Source organism: Uloborus diversus, chromosome 8 (assembly GCF_026930045.1).
Source record: "Uloborus diversus isolate 005 chromosome 8, Udiv.v.3.1, whole genome shotgun sequence".
NCBI lineage: Eukaryota > Metazoa > Arthropoda > Arachnida > Araneae > Uloboridae > Uloborus > Uloborus diversus.
Genome location: NC_072738.1, coordinates 97,103,791 through 97,115,819, shown reverse-complemented (window position 1 = coordinate 97,115,819; position 12,029 = coordinate 97,103,791). Strand labels below are relative to the sequence as shown.

The following is a 12,029-nucleotide window of genomic DNA, read 5'->3' as shown; positions in this document are numbered from 1 at the left end:
TTTGTAGAAAAACTATCAGTTACCATAGGTACTCACCTTTCATAAATAAAATTAAATGGCATTCATTTATGAAAGTAAAGGGCAGTTGCCCACTCCCCTGTACCAATAGTCTATGATAAAAAGCTTAATTAGCAATGTTGATATGGCCTTGAATTTTTTACATATAATGCACAAGAGCAGGGGCTGAAATTCAGGTAGTGTGGCAAGATCCGCATCAATATTTCTCAGATCTCTTCTAGAAAAAATCAGAGTAAGAGACTATCTGCCCGAGACTGAACAGAAAATTAGAAAATCATCAGCGGATACAATTGTTAAAAATTCAGATAAATTTGTGGAAAAAACACAAGACATCAAAAGAACTCTTCCTATGCAGAAAAAAATCTGTACTTAACCGTCAAACAATATGTACTGCTCTGTTCTCTTTCACAAAAAATTGTGAAACCTACTAAATATAAAACTAAGCAGGGAGTCTTCCCTCCACTTAAAAATTGAATTTTAGCCCCTTGAAGGTAAACATTTAATAATGTTAAAAATTAAGTCCTTTAACTACTTTCAAATTACTACCTTCTTTACAAGTTATATCTTCCTTTCCTTTCTCGGAAGAAGTATTCGTAATCAGTACATCACCTTCCTTTTTAGAAGCAAATGATTCTCGTAACGACGCAGCATCACCCAATGGTGTGAAACTAGAATTTTCATTTTTTTTAACATCGTGCTTGGACGATATTAATGTATTTACACCAATGTCTCGTAAGTCACACAAAGAAGATGATGACGATATAGTAAGAGGAGTCCCTTCCATGTAATAAACTTTAAGTTCATCATTACAGGATTGTTGTTTCGCAGGTTGGGCCCCAGGGTTAGATGGAAAATGAATCAAAACTTTGGGAGATTTAATTTGTTTGCGAACTTCATAAGAATCTTGATCTGTATATTTTTTACTGTAATCGACCAGTTGATCAAAGTCATCTAGATCAGTTTCAACATAGTAGTCATACATAGGTGGTGCACCTTGTCCACTTTTATAACTTAGCATGATGATCTCCGGTTTCTGACGCCAAAAGTTATGCCAATAATAGGACGTAATTGAATAAAAAAAAATTATTTTTTAATTTATTGAAACAGTGGTACATAGCAACGAAATAAAACGCTATGCGAACATAACTCAATAAAAGTTTTCATTCGCGGAAATGCAAAATGTAAACCGAGACCTCCGATGTAAACAGAAGCGACAATGCACAAGTCTGCGACGACAGTTAAGCGGTTCATGTTCATTTTTCTCAAAACTCGAAATTTTCCACATAAACGTGTTATTAAGGAACTTAACATAATTGAAAATTGAATTAAAATAAATACTTTTTATTTCTGAAGAACAAAAATTGATTATTTATTAGTATTATCAAATTTTAATTCGCTAAAAACCAGTTTGACGAGGTCAGCACGAAGTCTTCTTTTCTGCGTCTGGCAATCTTTACCTTTTTGTTGTTTTTTTGCTTTTGACGCCGATATCGTAGGAATAGGACGGAAATCGCAGTCACTTCAGCGATCAGCAACGCTGGTAAATACTCTTTAATTATTTTGACATTAGCATATAAAGAGATGGTTATAATTATCGCTTTATTGCTTGTGTTGAAAAAACGACAACCATGTTAACCATCTAAGTAAAATGTCGCCATTTATAAAAGCCAGTTCTTAAATGCTAAATTTCATAAAGAGTATTCAACCTATTTCATTTTCTATTATTTTTGCAATAATATTGCCCCTGTCACGTTTTTTTTTTTTAAAATAGTTGTTGCTTCATATGGTATTAGAGATCGAGTGTGTTTTTTTTCATGCGTTAACCATATAGCTTCTCTAATAATATTACTAGGAAATATGTCTCAACGTTTTCACACCATTAAATGCTTATTTCAAAAGTTTTCCTGAAATAACTAAAAAAATAGCATTTATATCCTTGCTCTTAGTGTTGATTTTTTAAAGAGAAAAAAATATTTCTAAAGAGTTTTTCTAGCTAATAAAATATTGCTCTCGATATTGATTTTTTAAAAAAATGCTAATTTAATAGTTATTTTAAGTAATAGAATAGCACTTATCATTGCTCTTGATATTGGTTCAATAACGGTGAGAAAAGTTGATTCTAATTCAATAAAGTATTTTAGTTAAGAAACTTGGCGTAAATAAATTGCTAAAATTAATTAGTTTGTCGAACTTGCTTAAAACAAGTGCAAAGAGAACATAATATTTGGTCCCCATAAACGAGTGCTCATAAAAAACAGATGCGGTAAAAAACATAGGTATTTTCATATTTCGGTACAGTACCTATTTGCTTTGAAATGTCTTATTGTCTCTTGTTTCCTTCAACAACCTATGTGTTTTTTAAATGCTCCTCTACTCAAGAGATTTTATTTAAAAAAAAAAGACTGTCATTACTTGTTCTCAGGAAATATAGCTTATTTTAAACTTTTGGTTGAATTCAAAATGTTAATAGAATTTTTCTTTGAAAAAAAAAGGATATTCTTTTCCAAGATGGAACTTAGTAGAAAGTTTGTAAATTCAAAAATATTTGCTTGTTTTAAGTGGGGTATGCTCGTTAGAAGCAAGTTAAGTTCCCAAAGATTTAACATTGTACCAACCAAATCTTTTTGATTTCCTCGCTAAATTCAAGTTCTCTTTTTTGCAAGTTCATAGCTAAATTCTAAATAACATTTATTGTTAATTTATCTATTTTATAATCTTGGGGGTTTGTGCCCTAAAATTACTTGGCTTGTCTTGTTTCAAATTCATCTACTATACTACTTCCTTTAGTCTAAGTTGCACTTAACATAATTCATCTTCATAGATTTGTCCATTCAATAGATTTGTCCAATTCAAAGTTGCTTGCTCAATTTCCCCACATTTTTTTCAGCTGAAAAATATGTCTTAGATTCTAGTATAGAATGTGTTATGAGCAAAGCTCTTAAGAATACAGTTCATCATTAAAATATGAAGTTTTTCATACATAATCTGTTTTGAATGCCGCCCCCCCCCCCCACCTCAAAAAAAAAAAAAAATGAACGTAGTGGTAGGTTATGTGCTGAAGGAAGTTTTATTCTGGATACATAGCCCAAATAATTAAAAATATAAAGTATCACCGCATTACATTTGCACTATCATTTTTTTATAGGGAAAGGGGTTTGTTGGGCTCGTTTTAATAATCTTAATAATATTAATATTTTTAAATTTAATTTATGACTATAACAAATAGCACTATAGTTCTACAAATCCTATATAACAAAATCATGTAGTGCAGTTATATTTGAACAAAGGCCGTAGCCGGGTTTCTATGTTAAATCTGCCTTGCGGTTTTTTTTGACTCACACTTGGGGGATCATTTTGGTGTTGAATAAAAATAATTTAGCCAAATTTTCAGCTCTTTATCCCAACTAACCTTCAAGTTTTTCAAAAAAAAAAAAAATTTTTTTTCAATTTTAATTTTTTTTCATAGTAAAATTCAAAATTAATGAATGGTTATTTCCCCCCTTTATTTTTAGGAGTAAAATACATGAAAAACTATTATAGTCATAATTTTTCAACAAAAAGCCAATTTTTGGTAACAGAAATAAAATTTAAATATTCTTTTTCAATGCCTTTCTGAAAAGAGTCACTCTTCAAATTTTGTCAGAATGTCTTTTATACTACTCCTCTACATTCAGGAATTTTTTTGAATTTTTTGAAATGGAGGAACAATACAAAAAAATTAAAGGATTTTTTAAAATCATTTTGTGTTCAAACAAATTTAAATATCATTTTCGATTGTCAAAAAAATTATTTGAACTAAGTCAGTAAAATATTGTCTGCTAAGTAAAAAAAAAACTTTGAAAATGCTATCTTACCTGAAAAAACACACCATAAAAACTATGACATATCCTTCATGAAGTTATTAAGAATGTAATAAGAATGATTAATAAGTTTTTTGATAAATATTATTCAATGCTGAATTGTACATAGAGATGATTATATAATTTGACCACACTATTTTGTATAATTTTTCCGTCTGGATCCAATAAAGACAAAAATTTCATATATTAAAGTAACTTTTTTGCACCATTTAACACAATTTTTTTTAATAACGAAATTAAATGTAATAATTTTCAACAATTTATGATGATTTTTTAAGTAAAGTTAGTCTTTGTCACTGTCTTCATTCACAAAGACACCGACTTTTTCATCAATGAGCGACCACTCAGTATTTCAGCAGTCTTTACTATTTTTGCAAAATGTCGAGAATGAGGCAGAAAATATATGATCGCAGCAATGTGAGCAGTGACAGTGTGCCAGTTAAGTATGATATAGTTTGAGATATTTGATTTTGACACATGAAAAGGCCGCAAGGGCAGATTTAGCATAGAAACCCGGCTACAGCCTTTTAATTCAGAAACAAATTTTGTTATTTTTTCAGTGGTGAGCAATTTTTATAAGTCTAACTTTAAAAAAAAAATGAAGAATGGAGTAATAAATCATGGGTGCAAGATCTTCCGTCTCAGGACGGATTTCCGTCTTGGGAAAAATTTCAGAGAGGAAGGTTGGGACGGAAAGAAATTCGTTGACTTTCCTTCAGTTTGTACTAAAAAAAGAAAAATTGAATGTTTGAAAAATATGTTTTAATATTACTGGACCTCTCCATAACCACGAATTTACATCGACAATCTCTCGATTTTCAGCCATGGGCATGTTTTGTTTTCAACGTGATTTTGGAGGAGTGGCTTTTAGACTCACGCTGTTTGACTTTTTTTAGGTAGCTCTGTTATTTCCAACTCGCTGCATTGCAGACCGTGGAGTTGCTCGCTATTCTCGCTAAATTTTTGATTTGATCACTTTTCTTCTTTATTTTTCACTTGCTATTTTTCGACCATCCTTTCGTTTTTTTTTTTGAAAACTTTACACGCATAAATAAAAATTATGTACGCTCTTAAATTGTTGAAATTAGAGTTAAATCTGAGTCACCGGTTGAGTGTGATTGCTGACGTGATGAAATGTTTACTCCACATCAAAGGGCATCCACATACCTGGTAAAGCGAGAACTATCATGGATTTTGAAGATTTTAATGAGAATGAGAATTCTGGAAATAATCGGAGGCAAATATCAAGCTGGTTTGAAACATCGATGGGCAACTGTTCCTGTTTCTGGTAAAATATTTAAGAATTGAAGAATCACTAAATTCCAATGACTTTCAATGTAACAGTCTCGCTAGGATGGAAATAGGTGGGGGGGGGAGAGAAAGGAAACGCAAAAAATAACGGTAGCACAAGTTTGCGAAAAATTGGCCCATGATACTGAAGTCTTAACACATTTATATTTTGGAGGATCTACAAGGAGGGGGGAGGGGGCTACTCAAGGGCTTCAGAATAAAAAAAATCGAAAAACTTAAGTTTAAGCCATTTTTGAAGCTAGGAGTGGCTTGTGAATTCTCCTCTGCAAACTCTAAAAAAAAAAAAGGTCAAAAATGTTTAGACTGTCTTTAATGATGTAAAAGTGGAGAGGGTGAGGTTCAAAAAAAATTCGGAAACTGGAGTCTTAAAAACACTAATCTAGGCAATCTTTGGTGAATTTAGAGATGATTTCAGTGTTCTAACCTGAAAATGTTTTGTAGCTGATGTATTAAAAACTATTTGAGACTATACTTAAATGACTTAACAGAAAGGGTAGTGTTCCTCGTTTAAAAAATATATCTACTTCACTGAAGCTGTTTTTATTATTTCTAATTTTACCATCTGCTATCGTATAAAAGAATTCTTTTACAAATGAAGACTGTGTGGGGGTGGGGGATGCCAGTTCATTAATTTCCCATACCCTTCCCCCACCTTTCTTTCTTTTCTGGTTTGTTAGCGCTATCTTGGGTAGACTTTCGATCAGAACTGATTTATGTTGCAATGGTGAAAATCTTAGGTCCTAAGCGATTTTATTGCTGCAATAAAAAGGTTAATGATTGGCAAAAAACTAATGGCTTGGAGCCCCGAACACTTTTACCCCTAACATCATCAACATCATCTAAAATTGCGTTTTTGGAACTTTAATTTCGAAATATTGCCGAAGGAGAGTTCTTGAACTCCATCCCTTCAATAAATGCATTCAAAAAGCATATAAATGTTATGAAAGATGGAGTACAATTTCGTTTTTAAAGCTTCAATTTCAAACTCTTCTAAGCTTCAATTTCGGGGAGAGCCAGCGCCCCCTCCCCCTCCTTCTATACTATTTTTGAAGATCGCCCAATATTGTGATTTTAGGACTATCAGTTTGAAAAAAAAATGATGTAAGAGAGTCCCTGAACCCCTACTTTCCCTTATTTTTACCAAAATGGCCTATCATTGCGTTTTTTGGACTTCAATTTTAAAAAAAATTCTGGAGGTGAGCCCCCAAACCCCCCGTTATAGGTGGTTTTTAGGTTTTTAGAACTACGATATCAAAACGTTTAAATATTACAATTTAAACTCGGTCCATGTTATTAGAAAAGTCAAAGGCAAAAAATTCAAAGTAAACACAGATTCCAAAACTGCCATAGTCAAAATCTACAACATTTATGCTCATAAATTTTTCCTTAAGCATGCTTGTGGGGTGAGGAGGGGGGGGGGGGCTCAAAATGTTTGCCGTCTTGAACACATCACCAAACTAGCACCCATGGTGCGATTTTCCCTGTTTAATTTCATTGTAAATAATGTGTTGCCAAAAAAAATTTACTTGTTTTTAATGAAAATTCTGAAAACTTAGATTGTATTATTTGTTACATTAATTAAACAATGAAAAGTAACTTTTAAATTGTTTACTTTGCAGCAAATTTGTTTCAGCAGTTGCACCATCTCCAGAAATGGGGCCACATGGAATGCAAGTTAGTCCTGGTTGCAATCCTCCACCTCAGCAATCTCAAATTCCTCCTTCTCCCCATGCTGCTACTGCCAATGCACCACCCCCTCAGCCACAAAACCAAATTCCACCCAGTCAAAATTATCAAATGATGCCCCAGCATATGGGTCCTCCTCCTTCACCATCAAATTCAAATATCAACTATATACCACCATCTCAAAATAATGTGATGAATGCTACTCATATGGCTCCTCATCCACACATCAATGCCCCTCAGCAACATACCCAGAATTATGCTTCTTCACCATCAAATTATCAGCAACCCGCTCCACACTCAAGTCCTCATGGAGGGCAAAGTCACATGGTGCCTGGACCTGCACCTGCCCCCGTGCCTCCGAACATGGATTCTACTGAACAGCCTCATCATCCTCATCCTAATTATCCACCAGGCTCTATTAATAGTTCTCAAGGATCTCCTCATCCAGAAAGTTCTCCTGTTCCGCCTTCAGTTTGTAGTCCAATGCCTACTCCAGGAGGATCAGGTCCACCTAGTCAAAAACCATCATTATTAACTCAAGCTCAAATGAATCAACTCAGAGCTCAAATAATGGCATATAAACTTCTTGCTAGAAATCAACCAGTTCCTGAACATATTATTATGGCACTGCAAGGAAAACGCCCAATGCCGAATCAAGCAATGTATTCCCAAAGACCACCTGGTGCACCATCTCCTGTTCAACCCATAAGGGGACCAGGGCCACAAAATCAGCCACCTCCACAAAATATGAGTGGAGGGATGATGCCACAGCAAATGCCTCCTTCACAAGCAATGCATCCCCATATGCCACCATCATCAATGCCACCTCCTCAGCCCCAACAAGCTGCTACTGCACCAGTTGCTCCACAGCACCCTCCAATGAACAATGCTCCAGCACCAGCCATGGCTATGCAGGGTCCTCAAAACAGACCCCAAGGTCCACCTAATTCTCAGTCAGTGCCTATTCCTGCTATGATGCAACTGCAACAACAGAAGCAAAATCGTCTAACCCCTGTTGCAAAACCTCAAGGGATTGATCCTATAGAAATACTAAAAGAAAGAGAAAACAGATTAGCAGCAAGAGTGGCTTTACGCATTCAAGAGTTATCATCTATGCCAGCTGATTTACCTGAAGATATAAGATGTAAAGTAATGACAGAGTTGCTTGGACTTCGTTTATTAAACTTTCAAAGACAATTAAGATCAGAAGTAATTAGCCGCATGAGAAGAGAAAGTACTTTAGAAACTGCTTTGTATCCGAAATTATATAAGCGAACTAAACGTCAAGGTCTTCGAGAAGCTAGAATAACTGAAAAGTTAGAAAAGCAGCAGAAACTAGAACAGGAAAGAAAGAGGCGACAAAAGCATCAAGAATACTTAAATGCTGTTTTGCAACATGCAAAGGATTTCAAAGAATACCATAGGAATATGATGGGTAAGATTGGAAAGGTTAATAAAGCAGTAATTACTTATCATGCTAACACTGAACGAGAACAAAAGAAGGAGCAAGAAAGAATTGATAAAGAACGTATGAAACGTCTCATGGCTGAAGATGAAGAGGGTTATCGTAAACTCATTGATCAGAAAAAAGACAAACGCTTGGCCTTCTTACTATCTCAAACTGATGAATATATTCACAATCTTACTGATATGGTGAAACAACATAAACTCGAACAAAAACGAAAATTAAAAGCGAAGCGTAAGGCAAAGAAAAAGAAGAAACAGCAGCAGATGGGTGACAATCCTGATGTAAATGATTCTCTTCAAGAAAGTTTAGTTGATGAATGTTCTCAACAAAGTGATCTTAGAGTCAACGTTATTGAAACCACTACAGGTAAAACACTTACTGGAGCAAATGCTCCTCTTGCAAGTCAGCTAGAAGCATGGTTGGAGATGCATCCTGGGTATGAAGTTGCTCCTCGAGAAGCAAGTGATGATGATGAAGAAGATGATGATACATCTGATTCAGAAGAAGAAGATGAATTGCCCAAACCTCCTAAAACCACTGTAGTAAGAACTACTGAAGAGGCAAAACAAAGTCTTGATTCTGCTACTGCTGAAGATGATGAATATATGAATATGGGAGGCTATCAAAACTATTATAATATTGCTCATGCTATTGGTGAGGAAGTTAAAGAGCAGGCATGTCTTATGGTGAATGGTAAACTTAAAGAATATCAAATCAAAGGATTAGAATGGCTAGTTTCTTTGTATAATAATAATTTAAATGGCATATTAGCTGATGAAATGGGTCTTGGTAAAACTATTCAAACAATTGCTTTAATTACTTACTTAATTGAGAAGAAAAGAGTATATGGTCCATATTTGATAATTGTGCCTTTATCTACTTTGTCAAATTGGATGCTTGAATTTGACCGTTGGGCTCCATCAGTGATAAAATATGCATATAAAGGTTCTCCAAATGTTCGAAAACAAATTGCTTCTAGCTTAAAAGCTACTAAGTTTAATGTTCTGTTGACTACATATGAATATGTTATAAAAGATAAAGCTACTCTCGCAAAAGTACACTGGAAATATATGATAATTGATGAAGGTCATCGAATGAAAAATCAACATTGCAAACTAACTCAAATATTAAACACTCATTACACTGCCCCTCATCGTTTGTTACTTACTGGAACACCACTTCAAAACAAACTTCCAGAATTATGGGCTCTTCTGAACTTTTTACTACCAAGTATATTCAAATGTTGTAATACATTTGAACAGTGGTTTAATGCACCATTTGCTACTACTGGTGAAAAAGTTGAATTGAATGAAGAAGAGACAATTTTGATTATCAGACGTTTACATAAGGTTCTAAGACCTTTCTTACTAAGAAGGCTGAAAAAAGAAGTAGAATCCCAGCTACCTGAAAAAGTAGAATATGTTGTCAAATGTGATATGTCAGCTTTACAACGTTTGATGTATAGACACATGCAAACCAAAGGCGTTCTTTTGACTGATGGCTCTGAGAAAGATAAGAAAGGCAGAGGTGGTGCAAAAACATTAATGAACTCCATTATGCAATTGCGCAAAATATGTAATCATCCTTTTGTGTTCCAGAATATTGAAGAAGCATATGCGGAACACTTGGGGCTGAGCACAACAGTAGTTAGTGGACCCGATCTTTACAGAGCATCTGGAAAATTTGAACTCCTTGATCGTATTCTACCTAAATTAAGGAAAACAGGACATCGTGTATTGCTTTTCTGTCAAATGACAACTTTGATGACAGTAATGGAAGATTATTTGAATTATCGTTCACATTCATATTTGAGACTCGATGGTACTACAAAATCAGAAGATAGAGGACATTTGCTTGAGCTGTTCAATGATGCCGATTCGCCATACTTTTTGTTTTTGCTGAGTACTCGCGCTGGTGGATTAGGTTTAAATCTTCAGGCTGCAGACACAGTAATAATTTTTGATTCTGATTGGAATCCTCAACAAGACTTACAAGCTCAGGATCGAGCTCATCGTATTGGTCAGCAAAATGAAGTACGAGTCTTGAGATTAGTGACGGTAAATTCGGTTGAAGAAAGAATTTTAGCGGCTGCTAAATATAAATTGAATTTAGATGAGAAAGTTATTCAAGCTGGTATGTTTGATCAAAAATCTACGGGAACTGACAGACATAATTTTTTGCAAGCAATACTTGCGCAAGATGAAATTGATGAAGAAGAAGAAAATGAGGTACCAGATGATGAAACTATCAATCAGATGATAGCTAGAAATGAGGATGAATTTGAGTTGTTTCAAAAAATGGATTTAGATCGTAGACGAGAAGAAGCAAGAAATCCCAAACGCAAACCTCGTTTAATGGAAGAAGATGAACTTCCTGCATGGCTTGTAAAAGATGATGCTGAAGTTGAAAATTTAACAAACGAAGAAGAAGATGACAAACTATTTGGGCGTGGTTCTCGACAAAGGAAAGATGTTGATTATTCTGATTCATTTACTGATAAGCAGTGGTTGAAAGTCATCGAAGATGGTAATCTTGAGGAACTTGAAACAAAGAAGAAACGAGCTACTCCAGGCCCATCTACTGGTAAGAAACGTAAGAAGGAGAAAGATCCTGATCACGAAGGAGAACCTGAAGCAAAGAAAAAGAGACGTGGTAGACCGCCAGTGGAAAAAATGCAACCAAATCCTCCCCGCCTGACAGTCCAAATGAAAAAGTTGCTTGATATCGTCATTCATTACAAAGATAGTGATGGTCGTGTCTTGAGTAAAGCCTTTAAGCAACTACCATCCAAGCGTGAATTGCCAGATTATTATGAAGTTATCAAGAAACCTGTGGACCTTCAAAAAATCAAATATCGCATAAAAGAACATAGATATCGTTGTTTAGATGATTTGGAATCTGATTTCATGTTGCTTTGCAAAAATGCCCAGACATATAACGTGGAAGGCTCCCTAATTTATGAAGATTCAATTGTTTTGCAGTCTGTTTTTACCAATGCCAGAGAAAGACTTGAGAAGGATGGGGATCTGTCTTTTGCAGGTGGAGATAATAATAGTGACAGTGACATGAATGATGAGCCTGAAGAGAAAACACAGAAAAGAAAATCAAGAACATCAAGGCGTTTTATTAGTGATGATGAAGGATCGGACAGTGATAACTAAAGTATGGACTTTGAACATTGTAGATTCATGTTTATATTCCATGACTAATTACAAATATATATTTATGGTAGTTTTATTTTGCATCTTTATTTATATTTGACAAAGCTCATATATATAGTTTAGAACAGGGCTTTTCAAGCACAAGTTTTGAGTTTTGAAGAATTTATGATATTTGCATTTGTAGATAATTTAATCAGTTTTTTTTTTTAGTTTTTTGAGTTTTAGTGCTATTTATATAGCACTTTTTTGCAGTTTTTTAGTAAAGAAAATAATAAGCACATTTATGTTGCTCATTTTACGTTGTGCAAATGGCTAGTAAAACCTTTCTTTTTCCTTTTAGAATTTGATTGCAATGTTCCTGGCAAGAATAGCTTTTAAAAAAATGATAAAGGTTCTGAAAAAAAAAACTGAAAGCACATCAAATTCAACTTTTTGACACATTTTCAGATCTTTAGAATTTAAAACACATCTTCAATTTATTTATCAATTCTTTGTACCATATTTCTAAAAAAAAAAAAGACTTGC

The 12,029-nt window shown here is 34.2% G+C and overlaps 2 protein-coding genes across 2 annotated transcripts in view; one reads left to right on the top strand and one right to left on the bottom strand.

Annotated features, from left to right (window-relative positions):
- The window catches only part of LOC129227321 (adenomatous polyposis coli protein-like), a 40,014-nt gene extending 38,804 nt beyond the window's left edge, over positions 1-1,210 (bottom strand). Inside the window, exon 1 of the mRNA XM_054861865.1 lies at positions 565-1,210. Within this exon, the coding sequence (XP_054717840.1) occupies positions 565-1,036 (472 nt within the window). The 5' untranslated portion in view covers positions 1,037-1,210. The remainder of the gene's footprint in view (positions 1-564) is intronic.
- A 290-nt stretch (positions 1,211-1,500) lies between these two features.
- The window catches only part of LOC129228499 (uncharacterized), a 72,001-nt gene continuing 61,472 nt past the window's right edge, over positions 1,501-12,029 (top strand). Inside the window, exons 1-2 of the mRNA XM_054863180.1 lie at positions 1,501-1,558; positions 6,809-11,493. Coding sequence (XP_054719155.1) covers positions 6,843-11,493 — 4,651 coding nt within the window. The 5' untranslated portion in view covers positions 1,501-1,558; positions 6,809-6,842. The remainder of the gene's footprint in view (positions 1,559-6,808; positions 11,494-12,029) is intronic.